The 20,228-nt window shown below is 43.6% G+C and overlaps 1 protein-coding gene across 1 annotated transcript in view; it reads right to left on the bottom strand.

The window, feature by feature from the left end:
* Slc7a14 (solute carrier family 7 member 14) overlaps positions 1 to 14,338 on the bottom strand; it is a 47,100-nt gene extending 32,762 nt beyond the window's left edge. Inside the window, exon 1 of the mRNA XM_048346015.1 lies at positions 13,880 to 14,338. Coding sequence (XP_048201972.1) covers positions 13,880 to 14,183 — 304 coding nt within the window. The 5' untranslated portion in view covers positions 14,184 to 14,338. The remainder of the gene's footprint in view (positions 1 to 13,879) is intronic.
* Between the last annotated feature and the right edge of the window lie 5,890 nt (positions 14,339 to 20,228).

The following is a 20,228-nucleotide window of genomic DNA, read 5'->3' as shown; positions in this document are numbered from 1 at the left end:
TCTGGATCTGAATTTATGTCTACTTTAGATATAAATACAAAACTTACTTTTTCTTTTGGTATGGCTTTATATACATTTTCTAAGACTGCAACACCTGAGCAACTTGAGGATTTGCTGTAATTGGTTTTGGTTGGAATGCCCTCAGAGTTGGCCATCACTTTGGAAATCATGTCATTAACAGCAAAGATGCCCAGAAGATTCGAGTACCTTGGGGACCTAAGGAAGGCATACTTGTCAAGTTGTGTTTGCTATGCTTCTGTAAAGGACTGCAAGCCTCTGAAGGCTGCACCCGGTCTCCCAATATCCCCATGTCCAGTATTAACACAGAGAAATAACTATTGCTTTTGTTTTTGCTGGTCCTGCGGCTTGAACTCGGGGCTTGGGCTCTGTTCCTGAGCCTCTCTGTGCTCAAGGCTAGCCCTCTACCACTTGAGCGACAGCACCATTTCCAGCTTTTTCTGAGTAGTTTATTGGAGATAAGAGTCTCATGGATATTCCTGCCTGGGCTGGCCTCGAACTATGATCCTCAGATCTCAGCTTCCTGAGTAGCTAGGACTATAGGTGTGAACCACCGGCACTCTGCTAACTATTGCTTTTATTAAAAATGCCTTTACCGGGGCTGGGGATATAGCCTAGTGGCAAGAGTGCCTGCCTCGGATACACGAGGCCCTAGGTTCGATTCCCCAGCACCACATATACAGAAAACGGCCAGAAGCGGCGCTGTGGCTCAAGCGGCAGAGTGCTAGCCTTGAGCGGGAAGAAGCCAGGGACAGTGCTCAGGCCCTGAGTCCAAGGCCCAGGACTGGCCAAAAAAACAAACAAACAAACAAAAAAATGCCTTTACCTTTCACATACAGGGGATATTAAGAAAATTAAGTATGCAGGAAGATAGCATCACTTTCAGTCCTCACTGGAGAATAGTAAAGAAAGCATTACAAAATGTTATTGTGAAAATTTTGGGGAGGGGTTACACTAAGGTGGAGAATCACTATTCTAAATGAGGGATCAATGTATAAATAATCTTCACTTAATATGGTAATCTATTTAAAAATTCTTAACCCAAGGTTACCCTCCTAATCATTTTTGCCTTGTGTTACGAGCAAAGCAATGCCACATTTCTTCTTTCCCCCCCACTGAGCAATTAGAGAGGAAGAGGCACATTTATTCCAAAAGGCTCCTCGTGTAGCTGGAGAAGACTGGTGTAGGATACAATAATCAAGGTGTAAGCAGCCATCACAGGTACTTTAAGAAATCAGAAGGATGAATTTCAGCAGGTCTACTAGGAATAGGAGAGATTCCTTGTAGCTTGGAACTCTGACATATTCTCAACTACCACTCTTTAAGTAGATTCTAAGCACATCCCAATTTACAGTTTGTCATATCCCTAGTTTGTTTGTTTTTGTTTTTGTCTCCCAGAGCTGAGGACCAAACTCAGGGCCTTGTACATACTAGGCATACTAGGTACTTTTCCACTGAGCTAAATCTCCAACCTTTTCTAGTGTTCTGATGTACTTCAACACTAGGAACTAGTTGTGTTTAAGTTAACAAATTGCCAGCCAATGAACAGTTAAACTCAGAGAGGACGTACACATTGGCAAGAGGATTGGGAGTTTTTCTGTTTGAAATAGTCTTTGAATTCCTTCTTGTGTCTTTCAGGTGATGTGTGATTTGAGGTTCCAAAACACAGGGTCTTTTCAATGTGAAGTTCTTTCCAGGTCAAAGAGTTTATGGTTCTATTATATTTGGAAGAAAGAGCCAGCCTGAGGTTGAGGGTTCCTGGGGAGTCTGTGTTTGATGCTGAACTTCCAAGCGGTGCCCCAGACTGCCCAATAGCAAAGAAACTCACTGCAGACCAATGGCTTGCCTCTCATCTCCTGACATTATTCACAGCCTGTCCGGACTGTAGGACTCTCCTACAACCAGGGGGTACGTTCTCTGCTCTCAGAGGGAGTCAAGGAGAAAGACCCAGATGGAAATAGGCAAAGGGCGGAGAAGGACCTCTCCTCCTTAAAGGTCTTTAAGGGGGACATTAGTACTTCTGCCTTTTACCAAAGACAGCCACCAAAATATGAAATTTTCTTTTTCTTTCCTTTTTTTGGTCATTCGTGGGGCTTCAACTCAGGGCCTGGGTGCTGTCCCTGAGCTCTTTTACTCAAAGCTAGCACTGTACCACTTTGAGCCATAACTCCAATTCTGGTTTTCTGATGGTTAATTGGAAATAAGAGACTCACAGACTTTCCTGCTTGGGCTGGTTTGAGCCATGGTTCTCAGATCTCAGCTTCCTGAGTAGCTAGGGTTACAGGGGTGAGCTACCAGTGCCGGGCAAGTACTCGCAAGTGTTTAAGTATTTCTTTCTTTTTTTTTTTTTGAGAGTTCCTGGATATATGTTTTATTCTTAAGTCAGATAGTAATGTTACAAACAAGAAAAGACATTTTCTAAGTCCAACAGTGTTTGACTAATTTATTCTTAATGTTTTAAGTATTTCTAAATAGGTATTCTTTTCACCTGGAAGAAAGAAATCAGTGCTTATTCACATTTGAATGCTAATTACTCTGTACATCTCAGTTTGTGTTTTTCCTCATTAGCATGTAGCTGAGTTTACTTTGACTAATTCCCTAGCTTACTTACCAACCAAGCAATATCTTGGGGCCTAGTAGGGAATGAATGTGACTCTTAGAGAGCCCATTATTTGGCTCCTGGAGAAGCAGGGAAGAGGCAGAAAAGTGATGTAGGGAAAGGCTTTTGAGCTCCGTCTTGAAAGGAGAGCTAGGATTGGCCAGTCAAAGGAAAGTTGGGAGCAAAAGGAGGGCAGGACTAGAATGGCAGGTAAAGGCCCTGTGGGGATTACCCAAGGTAGGCTACAGAAGAGGATTGTGTGATTCATGGGTGGGGACTTTTTTTTACTAGATGGATAGGATCTAGATAGTGTGGTTCACTTATTTCCTTAAATGAAAACAACAACAATAACAACAAAACTTTCTCTTGTTTGTGGAACTTTTTTTCCATTCAAAGTTTTTTTTTTTTTTTTTTTTTTGCCAGTCCTGGGGCTTGGACTCAGGGCCTGAGCACTATCCCTGGCTTCTTTTTGCTCAAGGCTAGCACTCAACCACCTGAGTCACAGCGCCACTTTTGGCTTTCTCTGTATATGTGGTGCTGAGGAATCGAACCCAGGCCTTCATGTATACAAGGCAAGCACTCTATCACTAGACCACATTCCCAGCCTCAAAGTCGTTTTTGAGAGCCCACTATAGAGACCTAAGTCAAGGTGGGAGGGTCTGAGACTGGTCTGCTCAGAATCTCCTTCTCTTCACACTTCTTCAAAGGACCTTGCCCCTCCTCTGTGGACCCACATCGCTGTACTGAGCAGGGGAGAGGGGTGGCGATCAGCTGCTCATCCATGCTATTTCCTATTTTGTGGATGGAGCAGTTGAGCCCCAGACCTGAGGTCACGTATTCAATTAATGGCAGAGCTGGGGCTAGAAGCCAATCTCCTGAGATCCAGTTCTGGCAACTGCCCAATTCATTCATTCATTTCCTTTCTGAAACATTTGTAAAGCGTCTGCATATATCTTTGTTAGATTTTAGGGATTTAAAAATGAATAGGGAGGATGTAGTCATTTGTGTGTATGGGGGGGGGGGGAATGTCTAGTTGTCTAATGGAGCGTGTTTCTAAAGGGAAGAAAGATACCAAAAGATCTGAGCTCACAATGGAGGGGGGGTTATTGAAAACCTTCATTGCTGGCTCTTTGGCTTCATCTGGGATTCTTGGGATGTACAAAACTTAGCCATTTCCAAACAACAACAAAAAATGGAACCATTTGCTCTTAGGTGATGGGGCAGGATGATATAGCCAATGGATGAAGTGATTCTTCATCCCTGAGGTCATTAGCTTCCATGTGACAATTATCAGCCATCTCCTGGCCACAGGATAGGTCTACTGCTAGACTGCAATAATATGATTTGCACTGAAGTCCAAGCTTGTCTTTAAAAATATCCTCACCATGTGGGACCTACACACAGTGGGATTTTACTCATCCATTAGAAAGAATAATATTATGTCATTTGCAAGGAAATGGATAGATCTAGAATAAATCATGTCAGGTGAGGTAAGCCAAGCTCAGAGAGACAAACGGCACACGTCTTCTCTCATATGTGGACGCTAGATCTAAAATATCGCTAAGCATAATAACCTATACAGGGCTCAATGCATGTACATACAAACTGACTAATGGATGGTATACTCACTTAGGGGAAGAACCCAAAGGTGCAACTCCTCTGAATAACTAATGTACTTTTTATCAAAACAAATACCAGGAAATGGAAACATGGTTTTGTTTTGGGGGGGGGAGAGGGGAATCACAGGAATGGAAGGAGGAAGGGTGAGCAAATGCAGTCATTGTATTCAATGCACATTATGTAAAAAATGAACTATGCAACTTGTGGGTAGGAATGGGAGGAGGAAAATGGGGCAGAATGAAGGAAGCAGTAATGTTGTTCAAGAAGCATTGTAGTCATCACCTGACTTATGGAATTGTAACTTCTTGTACAATTAAAAAAAAAACTTCTTCGTAACAATAAAAAGTAAATAGAATAAAAGAACACTAAGAAGTCAAAAGCTATCCTGACCAAACAGGTTTGGCTGAGATGGTTGTTACCCATTTTCTTCATTTTCATAAGGCATCTGTCTTCTTTTATAAATCCCCAGCAAGGCTAAGACATGGTTGCATATATTACATGGCTAGTCCTGCATAAGTAGAGATTGGAAACAGGATGGGAGGAGAAATCACAGGACCTCAGAGAGAAATGAAGTGTGAATTCTCTTGGAAGCATTTGCGTTTCTTCATGAACTCCAGATGGCAGGTAATGAAGTGTCTCCGTCACTGCTGTCTCCCTGGAGAGGGAGGTTACTCGATTCTGAGAAATACCCAGCTAGCTTCCAGCCACATGGAGTTGGGGCCAGCCTGCCCACCCTCGTGTCCTCTTCCCGATGCTCTTGGTGAGCCAAGGGTATTGAGGGGTTCTTTTTCAGGGAGGGATGTCAGGTTCGCCCCCCCCTCTCTATTGTCTAGTCTACCTAAGCAACCTTGCTCACTCCATCGCCTGTCCGGGAAGCCGAATCAATTTTTACAAATGTGTCTGGGAGAAAAGCAATTTGTCTGGGACTGATGGTGTTTCTTTGTGTCAAAGAGGAGACTTATGGCTTCTCCGCCAAACCAGAGTCCAGGTGGACAGTAGCAGACGTGTTCAGGTGATGGGCAGTTTGATCCATCAGGGAGGGCACCACATCATTCGTTATTGAATCTGACAGTGCGCCAATTAAAGTTGGGAGGGAACAGAGGGCTCTCGTGTCCTCTGAACCACAACCTTTATATGTCACATTTAAGCAAGAAGGAAAGAAGCTGTGTGAATGGACAGAGAAATGACCTCTAATGAAGTGGAATAATTGATTGATTGAGTGTGTGGCTAGCCTGCTTACTCTCTTCTCTAGACGGCCCTCAAGGAAGATATTCCAGACCCTAAGGTGAATTCAAGTATTCTATTGTCCGGTCACACTACTGTTAATAATTATCATTGATACAATACTCTTATATCCAACTAAAAATATCCACACACTGGGCACCAGTGGTTCATGCCTGTACTCCTAGCTACTCAGGAGACTGGGACCTGAGAATCACTGTATGAGGCCAGCCTGGGCAGGAAAATCTATGAGACTCTTATCTCTGATTAACCAGAAAAAAAAAAAAAAAGGAATTGAAGCTGTGGGTAGAGCACCAGTCATGAGCAACAAAGCTTGGAGACAGTGCCCAGACCCTGAGTTCAAGCCCCAGGACCAGCACAAATTAAAAAAAAAAAAAATCCACACTTACCTGTTCTTGAGTTAATCTAATCTGGCTCAGATTGGTCCTATCCAAGCCTTAGCGCCCTCACCTGGAAAATGGCAACCGTGATGCCTAGCACAAAGGCAGCTTTGGAACTTCAAAGGACACATGAACAGTTCCTGCCATAAGGTAGGCACTGCTTTTCTTTACAGGTGAGGGAAAGGAATCTCAGAGCTGCAGGTGGCAGAAACATCTGCAGTATTTATGCTAGAATTTTTGCCTTAGAGGTCAGACAAGGGCAAGGGCAGGCATTAGAGAATCATTTAAAAAATCTAGGCCAGGTTCTATGCCTGTTCAATGCACTTCTAAACTAGAATCTGGAAAAGTTCCTTCTTAGATTTTAAATATTTGATCTGGAAACTTCTTATTCTATTCTATGACTTTAACTAGAAATTGTGAGCCTGGTGCTGGTGGCTCACACCTACAATCCTAGCTACTCAGGAGACTGACACTTGAGAGATCATGATTCGAAGTCAGCCTAGGCAGAAAAGTCTGTGAGACTGCATCTCCAATTAACCAGGAAAATGCTAGACTAGTGACATGGCTCAAGTGGTAGAGCAGCAGCAGAGCAAGAAAGCTGAGAGTGTGAAGAGCCCTGAGTTCAAACCCTGGTAGTAGCATCAAAAAGAAAAAAAAAAGAAAGAAAAGAATTGGAAAGACATTGTGAGAGTGGAGAAATTTCCTAATTTCTTACAAACATCTTTTTGTGCCAGCTGGTACCCCTTGTCTGATAATGGAGCCACAAAGGTTTTTGTGTAGAAAGGACAAGAAAAATGAGAACTGAGCTGAGAACCTTGCAATCCTCTATCACCCACCCAAACATTTTTCAATTCCCCCTTCTCCTTTTCAAGGAGCAGGCGATGGCCATTTCTTAAGTAGGTGAGTGTTGCCTGGAGAGATCCCAGCTATATGAGGCTCTGGCACAGGGTGCAGGCTGTACCCCGTTTCCTGAGAACATAATGGGTAGAATTAAAGATGAGAGTCTTGACCACACCTGTGCCTTCTGTCACCTTGTCAGGCCACCTGAGGGGCAGGTGAGACTGAGATTCCATGGAAGAGATACCCTGAGAAGGAGAACCTTCCAGATGCCAGAGAGCCCTCATGGCAGAGATGCCTTCTCAACACCGTCCAAACTAAGCCAACATGTGGGGGAAGAGAAACAGTCCAAGACTCATCGCTGAGAGTCCTCGGGGCGTGGTGATAGCTCTTTCTTCTGTCTACTTTCCTACTTGCTTGGTTCTCCCTGTAGGAGCCGGCATTCCCGGGGCATAAGGATTCATTCTGTATTTAAAGAGGAAGTGTTACCATCTGAAGGTCGATGGGGCGGGAAGGCTGCTTCGTGCTGCGTGGTTTGAGGCCACGGTCTCTGGTGTGTACAGGGGAGTGTGTCTACTGTTCTCACTGACACAATCCTGAGTGTTCCCAAGTTGGCAGCCCCTGCTGAATGCAATGGCACGGTGGATTGTTAGCTGCTTGTGGTCTAAGAGAATGACAACACATGGAAGAGTAGACATGTTGAACATATCGGTGACTTCTTGAAAAAAAGGTCTTCTCTCCAGGGAAAACATCTGGTGCTCTTGATGTGGGGTTTATAGTATTCAACCACATAAAGACTCTCATCATTAGAACATCCTTAGAACTGTTTTCAAATGAATAAACATTTTTGTATGTTTCATATCTAATAGAGAAATCCTTTTTTCTCCTTTTTTATGTTGGTCATGGGGCTTGAACTCAGCCTGGGCACTATCCCTGAGCTCTTTTTGCTCAAGGCTAGCTCTCTGCTACTTTGAGCCACAGTTCCACTGCTGGTTTTCTGGTGGTGAATAGGAGATAAGAGTCTCACAAACTTTCCTGCCTTGGCTTCTAACCACATCCTCAGATCTGTCTCCTGAATAGATAGGATTATAGGTGTGAGCCACCAGCACCTGGCTGAGAAATTCTTTACATTGCTTATTTTCTTTCTAAAGCAAAGAAATGCTAAACTAAGGGCATTTGAAAACCAGTCCCAAGATAAATAAATATAGCCCCACACTATCATTGAATTTTATTCTAAAACAGGAATTGCCTATAGAGCTCCAAGGACATGTTTTTTTTATATGTGTGCATGTATACATATATGTAATGTTATATATTTATTAGTATATTTTATGTATTTATAAATAAACATAGGTATTTATTTATATTAATTAGCATTTTACATATTATATGTAGTTTTAGTTCCTCTGTAAGGGACATTTTGGCCAGTGGGGATATGTAGTATAATGTTCTGGGAGACATATAAGCCAATTCAAGCTTTTTCATGCAATAATCCCATGGTTCTCAATGAAGCACAGGACAAGGCAAATATGGCATTCATTCAATTAGTTGCTTGTGGTCTCCTTTTCCTCAGGTTGCTGCCCTTTGCTTTGTGGTGTCTGTCTGCACCACATTGTAGAATTTATCATCTCAGAGAGAGAGAGAAAGAGAGAGAGAATTTTGCAGTGGTATTCTGTTTATTTTCAGGATTTATTTAATTATATTTAATTGTTGTGTGCATTGATTTACATGTTTTTGTGGCACAACTTAATTCTGTGTTTTGAAGCACAACCCTCTTAAAGCGGCTATCCCTGCAGACAAGAGTAATTCATTTTGGCTAAGTACCTTCAGGGCCCAAAGTATTCCCTTTGCACAAGGTTCTCCTGGAGAAAGGGATGCAGAAGGCATGCTAGGAGTGGCTTCAGAGTCAGAAGTAATAACTGCTTATTCTCATTAGGAAAGTCCCTTGCTTTGTTAGGTTGGGAGCTGGCCTTCATGGTGGTAATAATAATAATAATAATCAGGACAGGCATTACTAAGCACTTACTATATGCATATAAAGCTCTTTTTTTTTTTTTTTTTGGCCAGTCCTGGGCCTTGAACTCAGGGCCTGAGCACTGGCCCTGGCTTCCTTTTGCTCAAGGCTAGCACTCTGCCACTAGAGCCACAGCACCACTTCTGGCCGTTTTCTGTATATGTGGTGCTGGGGAATCGAACCCAGTGCCTCATGTATACGAGGCAAGCTCTCTTGCCACTAGGCCATATCCCCAGCCCCCATATAAAGCTCTTTGTATATACATCTTCACAAATAGTCATGATGTAGAAACTATTATATTCATTTAGAGATGATATGTCCATGACAGACATTAGAACTTCTCAATCTTTTTTCACTTCCTATAATGAACCTAGGAAATGATAATATATGTGATGGTGTAATATGGAGGTCAGATCTGGCCAGCGGTATCATTGGCCACATGGTGAGTTGTACTATCTAGCACCTTGTCTTGATGGGTGTGCCTGAATTCCTACAGGAAGGGAAGTCCCATCCCCAGGAAATGGGTGTTCCCAAATCCCAAGAGACAGGGGTGGGTACATGCCCTATAGGTTACTGAACCTGTCAGTCAAGTGCTTGGAACTGGGAGCTTCCTGTGATCCAGTCCCCTGACCTGACCCAATTTAGGGTCAGGCCAGCTCAGGGGCCATTATACCATGCCACATGTCTCTGTCTCCCAGTCCTGTGTTGTAAGTCTCTCCATTGGTTTGTTGATCTTGTTTTTGTTCTTTCTTTTCTCTCTGGTCTGTTTCCTGACAATGTTAAGGGCATTTGGGGGCTGCAGGCCTTTGTAACAACTGGCTGCCTGCAGATTGCTAATGCCCTAATAAAAACTCCAAGATTCAATCCTTCAATATGTGGCTTTTCGGATAATTTACTATACAACAATGGTATGAGAAGGGAGCAATGAAGAAAAGCGAGAGGTTGCTCACTGGAAGACATGACCAGCCTGGGTCTCTGCCGCCTCCCAGGTACCCTAAGGACTGACAGCAACACCTTGGCATCCTAGAATTTTCAACCTGCTTGGGAAGCTCTGGATTAAAAACATTTGCCAACTCACACAGGAGTAAGTGACAGAGCAAGGCTTGGAATAGAATTGTTCAGCTGCAGGGATTAATGGCATCTGGCTCCAAGATTCTAGATAGGATTGAAATGTGTATATGGCAATAGGCTATAGGCCATAAGCTTCTTCATTTTATTTCACTTCATTTTAGTAAAAAAAGAGATCTCAGATGTCTGACTTTGGACTTAGGCCTGATGGCCTCTTGCTGCATTCATAATTATTTCCCAGGTGTCTTTTTTCTTTGAGTAGCTGCCCTGCCCGTTGTCTGAGGCCTTTTCTGTGCTCAGTAGCACCTCCCAACATGCTTGCACCCTGAGCAGGTGGTCAGACCCGCTTGCTGTGTCTTCTCTGCAGAGGGCATGCTGCAGCAGATGGAAAACAAGCCCAGGCCTTCCTGACCATCAGCAATGTGAGAAACTAATAACTTTCAGTTAAAAAATGTGCTCACCTTCTATCTGGTAGCTGACATCCTTTCTCCAAGGCTGTCAAAGGAGCCTTAGATAGCAGAGCTCTGTGAACTTGACAATACCTTTCTTCTCAGGGCTGGAAGGTGTCAGAAAGACACCTGAGCTGAGAGGACATTTTCATGATCTACATTACAGATTTTTGAGCTTGCAAAGTGCTCTCCTAATGCATAGTGTAGGGTGAGAAAAGGCTCAAAAAGTGTGAGGGTTTCCTTGATTTGTTGATGAGTTTTTAAATTTGGGAGTGCATCTGTGACTCAAACTCACCCTATGGCCCTCTGCGCATATCATCGTACTCTAACTTTGGGGAGAGGATGGATTGGGGGTAGGCAGCTTGATGATATGGTGGAGAAATGAGGCCATAAGAGGAGATGGCAGAGTGGAGATAGACCCCAAGAAAGTTAGAGATTGCTAACTACGAGAGCCACAAGAAAAGTACGCTCCACAACTCCCTAGCCTGACATGGAAGATCAAAGCCATGATTATTTGACTATTTCAGACCCAATTGAGGCCTTAGGGCTCATGCACCCACTATACGTATGGCTGTATTTTCCTTTCAGTTCCTCTCAGCATCTGTAACACTCGGTTTGGCTATTTATATCAGACATTTCTCAGTCACATTGGCTGTGGCCAGGTGTTCAAATTTTGGTAACTATAGGTAACTATAGTTACAAGGAAGGACTTAAGAGTAAATTTCTTAAATGAGGGTCTAAAAAGCTGGTGAATGGTCTGCTGCAACTTTCCAGACATGCTGAACTTGTGAAGTAAGAAGGTCTGGTCTGGCTGGCACCATCTTAGCCACACGGTGGCATCTTGCCTTCATGAGGGGGAAGGTGAAGCCATTGTCCCCCAGGTGATGGGTGTGCCCAAGTCCCTGGAAGCAGGGGCGGGCACTTGGCTGATACTGAACCTGTCAGTCCAGTGCCTGGGATTAGGGGTTTCCTGTGACCCTGCTGCCTGACCTGACCCTATTTAGGCCTGGACCAGCTCAGAGGTCATTATGACATTAGGCTTTTATCCCTATCTCATGTCCTGGCTCCTGGCTCTTTTCTGGTCACCATGGCGTCCCACTTTAGCTCTCCATTAGAGCCGAATTGGTTTGTTGGTATTGCTTTTGCTCTTTTTTTCCTCTCTGGCCTGTTTCCTAACTGTGTGAAGTGTATTTGCAGGCTGCAGGCCTTTCTAACAATTGGCTGCCTGCAGACCACTAGTGCTCCAAGATTTGACCTCTCAAAATGTGGCTTCTCTGATTTTCCACCTTGTAAGTGTTATAAGGTCATGCTGACTGGAGCTCCAGCAGCCATCTTGTGTCTCGATGTCACTTGCAGATAGCACCAAGTGTCTGAATGGCAGAGTAGAAGACAGAGCAGATCAAGTTCGCAAGACTGTGCAGCGACAATGGCTGCCCTCCCTCTAGATTTGTGGAACACAAGAAAGAAATTAAATGATTTCATTTTCTTCTTAGGCCACCTTGTGCATTGAATTCAGGGTTTTGCACTCTCATTTAGTTTTCTTGCTCACAGTTGGTGCTCTACCACTTGGACCATGTCTCTAATCCAGTATTTTGCTGGTTGACTGGAGATAGAGTCTCACAGACTTTGCTGCTCAGGCTGGCTTAAAACTGTAATTCTCCATGGCTCAGCTTCCTGAGAAAGTAGGATTCTAGCTTCTGACTCCCAATTTATTTTTATTGCACCATATTTTATTAGATTTCTTTTGCCAACTTTTTCTTATAGATAGATGATTTTTAACAAAAAGGACTGTTGTGCATGAAACAGAGGCTGGATTCTGTGCATATTTGTTGTCATTTAACCCTTACCCAAACCCTTTGAGATATGAACTTGAAGGGTTGTTGTAATAATTGCATGTGTTTAGGAGCCATTCAGGTCTATATTATCCTGTGGTTCCATTGAAATAATATTAAAAGAGAACTGGAGAGGGGGTGAAAATTCAAACCTAACACTCTTCTGTTCCTCAAGTTCATAGGAGCCTCTTAGGGCTAAGAATGGCCAGATGTCACTGGAATGGTGACCTAGCTTTCTTTCATCTCCAGCCAACTAAATCAGAGAAAATCCATAAGCCATCTATCCTGCCTCCACCCTCTGCCTCTCTACAAAACTGTAGATGAGAACCAGGAAGAAGAAATTATTTCCTTTATCTGGTTTATACACTGGGTAATTTATAAAAGAGCATGGGCTGGTTGTGGGCATGAGGTCTGGCTGTGGCCTATTGAGCTATTAAAGTGTAGATGAGTCCCCATGGACAGAGAGAAAGGCCCTGGCTCCAGCTGCTTCCTCTGATAAGTTGCCCCCACTTGGGAGGGCTGTGGGGAGACCTGTTAGGAGGAGCTTGGGAAGTGATTGTGCTTTTAGATCTTGTCAAATGGTAGAGAAAGTAAGCGCTCTCTGAGGCAGATTTGCTTTATGCTACGAACTGGTTTGCAAAGCAGGGAGTGGGGGATAAAGACACATGGCCAGGAAAAATCTCCCAAGATTCTGCTGACAAAATAATTTTTATTTTAAGTTTGTTTCCTTCTTTGTGTGATTATGGCTGCAGTAGAAGACAGGTCCTAGCTCCTGCAGCCCAGGCAGTTTCAACTACCTTCTTTCTTCCCTCCCTCCTTTCTTACTTCCTTTCTTATCCCTAGGCTCTACCCTCCTCCAACTGAAGTAGAATTTTTGGGAGTGAAGACTGGGCATGAGTATTTTAAAAAAAATTAGGAACAGAATTAGAAGCAAGCATTAAAAGAAAATTAAAGGGGAAAAATCACACATGAGGGGGAAATATTTGCAAAAATACACATCTACTGAAAGACTTGTAGCCATTCTGGGTTCTGGTGGTTCATGTCTGTAATCCTAGCTTCTCAAGAAGCTGGAATCTGGAGGGTACGATTTGAAGCAATCCTGGGTAGGATTGTCCATCTCCAACTCACCAAAATGCTGGGCTGGAGGCATAGCTCAAATAGTAGATCCAGTCATGAGCAAGAAAGTTAACCACAAGCATGGACCTTAAATTCAAGCCTTAGTACACACACACACACACACACACACACACACACACACACACACACACACACACACAGCTTGTGTCCAGAATATACAAAGAACTCATATATTAAGAACTCTACATTATTAAAAGTTGGCAATAAGAAAAATAATAACTCCAATTTTAAAACGGGCAAAAGATCTAAGTAGACACATGGATGGCCAATAAACACATTAAAAAGAAACTCAAACTCAGAGCATCATTTGCAATGGAGGAAATGCTCTTCTGCTTGTCACTTTTTTCTATCTTATGTCTCCTCCCTCCATCCTTTCCACTGAGAGATTTGGGAGAGTTAAAATAAAATTAGAGCCATTAGACCATAGCGGGGAATGAGAAATTGGGAGACACCTTTTTCCTGTATTCAAAAACCAAAAAAAAAAAAAAAAAAAAAGGAGAAACTATTGCAATGGAGTCACGGCCTGACTCTGATCTCCCCGGAAGCCAGTGCAGAAAAGGAGCACAATTAAGTCCCTCATGAAATTAATTGGGCACTGAACACTTTAGATAGGGAAGATGAGCATGCCTCAAACCAGCGAGAACCCCTTCCTCTAGGACTCCCCCCACCCCCCAAACCCTCACCTGACAGGATGGACGCCACAGCGGCAATGATGAAGGACACGATGACGCCAGGTCCTGCCATTTCCTTGGCCACCAAGCCAGACACCACATACATGCCGGTGCCCACACAGCTGCCAACGCCCAGAGAGATGAGGTCCACGGTGGTGAGCACCTGGGCCAGCTTGGTGCCATGTGCGGAGGTGGCCCCGGTCCCCTCCAGCATGGACTCCACGGGTTTGGTGCGCAGGATCCTGGCGTGCATGGAGTACCAGGCGGCTCCCCACTGCACCCGCCGGGGGTCCAGCGAGGCCAGGAAGCCACTCATGTTGAGCGATCGCGTTGCAGTGAAGGTCAGCTGATGGGAGAGGGCTAAGGAAGCCTCAGTGGATGCTTCTGGAACGCATCGAGGGAGGAAAGGAGCGGTTCTTTTTAGGAAAGGTCCAGAGGGACCTCAAACAGCCTTCTTCTGGGCATGAACATCTGCAGGAAAAACACAGGAAAGGAGAAGAAGGTGAGCGCGCTGGCAGTGTGCAGCCGGCACTAGTGGGTCGGGGCTCTCCTTTGTGCTCTTCATGTGGGGGCTTCTGTTTGCTCCTTGCTGTCCCCTGCGTCTCTGAATGACAGCTGAAGCATGCGCTGTGCGGAACTGTCATTCGCAAGAGGGGAGGCTGAGTCAGGAGTTGGGTTTCCTGTTTTAGGACCTTTCTGGTGAAAGCTCCTTCACTTCTTTGACTTTCATCTAAACTCTCCCAGGGGACACTAACGTCTCCCTCCTGAAGCAGAGGTGAAGGTCAGATCAATGGATGTCCACGCAGAGCTGAAGACAATGTCCCACACAGAAAAGGACTCATTGTCTCAACTCTTAAGTAGGTATTTCTGGCTCTTGGGTTTCTTCTCTGGGGATGCAATCTCATTTTTTTTTAACATAAGGATGGAAAAGTTAGATCTATGTTTCTTAGGAGGAAATCCATGTCATCAGAAGGGTTGCTTTTGAACTTGGCTTTTGACCGACACAAGAGATGTTTGTTTGGGGCATTGTTTTGTTTACTTATCTAGCAATGGTTGTACAAGAGGGTTACAATTTAACGTTTCCATTATGTGTTCGATGTCTATTATGTGTTCCACAGTTCTCCTGCCCCCCTCCTACCTACCACTTCCTCCACCAATCACTTCATGTTTCCCACTTCCTTTTCAATGTATGTGCATGGAGTATTATGACTGTATTGGTCCAGTTTCCCTTTCCATTCATCATCTGCTCCCATTCAAAGCACGTTTCAGATTCACGTTAAATTGCTAAGGATTCTAAGGGTTTATACTATGAGGTTCCTCCCATGCATACTTTAGTCAGGTAGGTTGGTCTCTCTCTCTCTCTCTCTCTCTCTCTCTCTCTCTCTCTCTCTCTCTCACACACACACACACGTGACCTTGTGTGTGTGTGTTTACCTGGAAGGTTATATTTGGGTTCTATGATTTGTATATGAGAGAAAACATGTTCCCTTTGAATTTCTGGGCTTGATTTACTTTACTCAGTATGATATTTTTCTGATCTACCTATTTTCCTGAAAATCACATTATTGCATTCCTCCTGATGACTGACTAAAATTCCATTGCATAGAACCAGGTAACTAGAGGGGATGGGTGGGGTTGGGAAAGATGGGGGAGAGTGACAGAAGGAGAATGGAGAATGGAGAATGATCCATATGCATTGTATGTATAAAATAACATGTTGGATTGAAACCCCTTTGTACAACTACTTAAAGGTAATAAAATTAATTTAAAATTTCATTGTGTGTATATACATACATGTGTACATATATATCACATTTTCTTGATGCATTCATCTGTTGTGAGGCCTCTGGGCTGTTTCTAGGCTTGGCTATTGTGGGTTAGGCTGCAAGAAGTGCGAGTGTACATGTGTGTGGTGTTGTTTCTTGCTGTCAAAGATGAAGGCTATGATTAGTGATTCTGATGTTGGGAATGGGACTGAGATGGTAAATGTGTAGGACGGTGTCGTCCGTCTTTCAATATCTTGCTTTTCCTTCCTGTAGTGATGATCTGAACTTACAACTTAATTTCGCTTCACATGCGCACACACACAGGATATTTTGGATGGTCTTACTATACATGTGCAATGAATTTTCCAGGAGAATGGCTGTGGAATAAGTCAAAGAAAGCCTGGGATTTGTTTAGTTTAGAATGTAAGTGGAGCTGTCCATCATTTCAGGAAACCAAAGGCCACGGGGAAATGCCATGGTATTACATTGCCCGGGCAGTGCTCCTGCACTGCCTGCCATTCTGGGCTGTCAGGTTTACAGTGGTTCTTTGTGTACTGTAAACACCAGGCACTGTCATCTGGCTGGGCCTGGGCATTTCTATAGGGAAATATTTTTGTTCTGGGCAGGTTATCCATGAATTTCACTTCAGGATACTAAAGAAGACAAAACAATGTTTAATAAGGCATGTTGGGTCTGATAGAGTTGAGAACTATGATATTATATGATATGAGAGCTATATTTCCTTCTTTTCTTCCTTCCTTTTCTCCCTTCCTGCCTCTCTCCCTCTCCCTCCCTCCCTCCCTCTCTCCCTCCCTCCCTCCCTCCCTCCCTCTCTCCTCTCCCTCCCTCTCTCCCTTCATTCCTCTCTCTCTTTCATGTGGATACTAGAACTTGAACTCAGAGCCTCAAGTTCTCTGATGTTTTTGCTCACAGCTGGTGCACTACTATTTTAGCCACACCTTGACTTCTGGCTTTTTGGTGGTTAATTGGAGATAAGAGGCTCGCAGCCTTTCCTTCCTGGGCTGGCTCTAAACCTTGATTCTCAGATTTCAGGCTCCTGAATAGCTTGGATTACAGGCATGAGTCTCCAGTGCTTGGCTGTGTTTTATAAAGTTTGAAAAAGAATTGAAAATGCAAATATTTTATGAAGCTACTTTCTTTGGAAGCCAAAAGCTTTATAAGAATCTATGAAGAATTTCTGAAGTATAGCCAAATATTGATTCCAAGTGTTGTACTGATAAGCCTAGGACGTTTACATGAGTAATAAGGGGTAATAAGTACCTGCCTATGCAATGGCCTACTCTCCTCTTCCTTCTACTGTTTCACACAGTGTCTCACCATGTGACCCAGGCTGGCTTCAAATTTGCAATCCTCCAGTCTCAGCCTCTGAGTGCTAGGATGATAGGCATATCCTGCTACAGCCGGCTAATGCTATTAATTACTAATATCATTCATTAGCCCTACTTAGCACCTAATGTAGCAGTTTTCTGTTTCTTAAGGCATTGCAAATTCTAACTAATTAGGAGAATCAGGTGAGATGTGGCAGTTTGGTTCACAGGGTTTGGGTGACAGCCCTCTGGTTAAATTTCCTTCTATAACCTAGAATATCTGAATTCCTCCTCCTTCTCTTCCTCCTCCTCATCTTTCTCTTTCTGTTCCTGTTCCTTCTTTCCAGATTGGTAAAGCAATAAGACACAGATACTGAAGAAGCTGCTAAAATAGCTACTTTGGTTGCAGTCTTATAGGAAGGTAAATGTAAATACTCATTCAGTTTCAATTCATCCAGCATATATCGAGTGCCTGTTATGTAGCAAGCATGGTGTTTGGCTCTGGGCTCTGAATGTTTGGTTATTAGCCTCCTCTGGCTTTCAGTTTAGCATGGGAGATGATGAGCACCAAGGTTACATAACAAGGGAGAAGGTTTGTCTTGGGATTGGGGTGGGGGGAACCTTTCTTTTTATTATTTTCTTATTACAAAACCTTGGCATGTTTATTTCAGAAAAAAATACAATATAAATAACAAAAATGAGTAAATAAAACACTAGCAACAATCAATCACTGATCTTTAATTTATATTCTATCAGATCTTTTTCTTTTTTTCCCCCCCTTTATTGTCAAAGTGAATTGCACAGGGGTTACGCTTTCATATGTAAGGCAGTGAGTACATTTATTGTTCAACTTGTTACCTCCTTCCTCATTTTTCCCCCGCCTCCTCCCTCCCCCTTCCCCTCTCCCCCCATGAGTTGTACAGTTGGTTTACACCAAATGGTTTTGTAAGTATTGCTTTTGGAATGGTTTGTCTTTTTATCCTTTGTCTCTTGATTTTGGTATTCCCTTTCCCTTCCCTAGTTCTGATACATGTATATACAGGATCCACAGTACTAAGATCAGATACAGTGATAGCAGGTGTGAAACCACAGGAAGGGAATACAAAAAAAGGGTACGGTTTCACATAGCATGTTGAAAATAATTATAACAATGATAAAACACTTGTTTCCATAACGTGGAGTTCATTTTGCTTACCATTATCTTAGGTGTTCATACAGCATAGCTATTGGGCTATCGTGATTTTCTGCTTTGACTAGCCTAAACATGTACTAATTATTCCCTCTGAGGGAAACCCTAGAGTCCTTGTTTCTTTGGGTTTGGCTCACTTCACTTAGTATAATTTTTTCCAAGTCCTTCCATTTCTTTGTGAATGGGGCAATGTATCAGACCTTTTCTGCATGAATATGGGAACACATCTATTTGTATGGAAATGTTTTTTTATCATATGATCATAAGCTGGACACTGATGGCTCATGTTTGTAATCCTTCCTACTCAGGAGGCTAAGATTTGTGGTTTGAAGCTAGCTGGGACAGAAAAGACTCTTATCTTCAACTACTCAGCAAGAAACAGGACATGGAGTTGTGGCTCAAGTGGTAGAGCACCAGTCTTGAGCAAGAACAAAACAAAACAAAACAGGTGAAGTGTGAGGCCCTGAGTTCAAGTCCCAGTACTGGCACTAAGTAAATAAATAATAGAATCATATCATTTATTCTGACTTAAAACTTTCTTGTTTTGCTTTATAATGGGTGTGACTATTTCCTTACATCTATAGTTTGGGAAATATTTTTAAATCTCTAAAGAGTCACTTCACTACTATGACTTCACTAGTGTTACTCAGAAAATTGGATTGTTGTCTTAGCTTTAGTTGTTCATTCATTCATTAATTAAAAAAATTCACAGAGCATCTTCTTTGCAACAGTTCAGGCAGCCTTGGCAGCCTTTGTTATAGTAAATCAAGCGTCCAAAATCTTGTTTACTTGGAGCTGACATTTGGTGTGGAGAAGCAAGACAATTGATTCACAGTCATCCCAGAAAGGGAGAGGGGTATCTTACAGGTTGAGCTGTGTCTCCTGGAAACTGATATGTTACTTCCTAACTTCAGGTGCTCAGCATTGTACTTTATTTGAAACTACAGTCATTGCATCTGTAATGTAAGGATAAGGTAATTCATGTTGGGGTAGGGTGAGCTTACTGCAGTGTGACTGGCATCCATATACAAAGGGAAGATTTGAACACACACACATACCCACATGTACAAGGAGAATGCCACATGAATATGAAGGCAGAGATTGGAGAAGCTCCACAAGCCAGGGAACACCAAGGGTAGCTGAGAAACAACTAGAGGCTAGAAACGAGGAGCAGATTATTCCTATGTTCCTTTTACAGAAGGAACTAGTTTTGGAATACCTTGATCCAGGCTTCAGCCTCCGGAACTGGGATACAACACAATTCTGTCATATAAGCCACCCAGTCTGTCATTCTATCAGCCCTGGCTGATCAGCTACACCTATAGAAGAAAAGGAAACATGGTGGGAAAGTCTTTGCAGACACGACGGCGTTGGCTCCTGAGTGAGGCGGAGACAGCTGTGGTAGGTGTGAGGAAAGACTGCTCCTGGCAGAGTGGATCCCTAGGGAAAGCAAAGGTGGCCTCTCCTGGGACAGCGGGACTTGCACAGGGTCCTGCCAACTCATTGCATCCTCAGGACAAATCTGCCTTCTCAGGGGAGCTGAGCAACGGTGTGGCCGCTTGTCCAAGCTCTTAAGGGGCTGAGGCAGACTTGAGCATCCATTTTCAGGGCTCCCGTCTGTACTTCTAGCTTTCGGGCTTAAAGTACACAGAAGTTGGACTGCGGGGGGCTGGTATGCTAGGATGAGCAGTTTGGGTTTGACTCTAGATGCAGTGACACACCATTAGAGGGCTTCAGTCAATGAGCACCAGGAGACAGGCTGCTTTTCTAAGAGCTCGGAAGCTGCTGTACAAAGTGCAGCTGAAGAGTCAAGGCCTGAGGGACTCTTTGAATCAGCCCCGTGCTGACAGATATAAAAAGCAGTGTAGGGTATGGGCCTGCTGAGCAGGGTGGGTGACAAGGTAACAGGATCTACAACCTAGCGCCATCCAACAGTTGAGGTAGGGATGGAAAAAGCCGTGGTATTGGCCTTATGCCGTGGGCATCTCCCAGGGCCCGATCTGCATTCCTGAAAGTCTCCATTGCTCCAGCCATCGTTCCTGGAAGCTTATGAGCCCATGCCCAACCATCCTTCAGGA

The sequence above is a fragment of the Perognathus longimembris genome, chromosome 5 (genome assembly GCF_023159225.1).
Source record: "Perognathus longimembris pacificus isolate PPM17 chromosome 5, ASM2315922v1, whole genome shotgun sequence".
NCBI lineage: Eukaryota > Metazoa > Chordata > Mammalia > Rodentia > Heteromyidae > Perognathus > Perognathus longimembris.
This window is presented reverse-complemented; position numbering and strand designations above follow the sequence as displayed.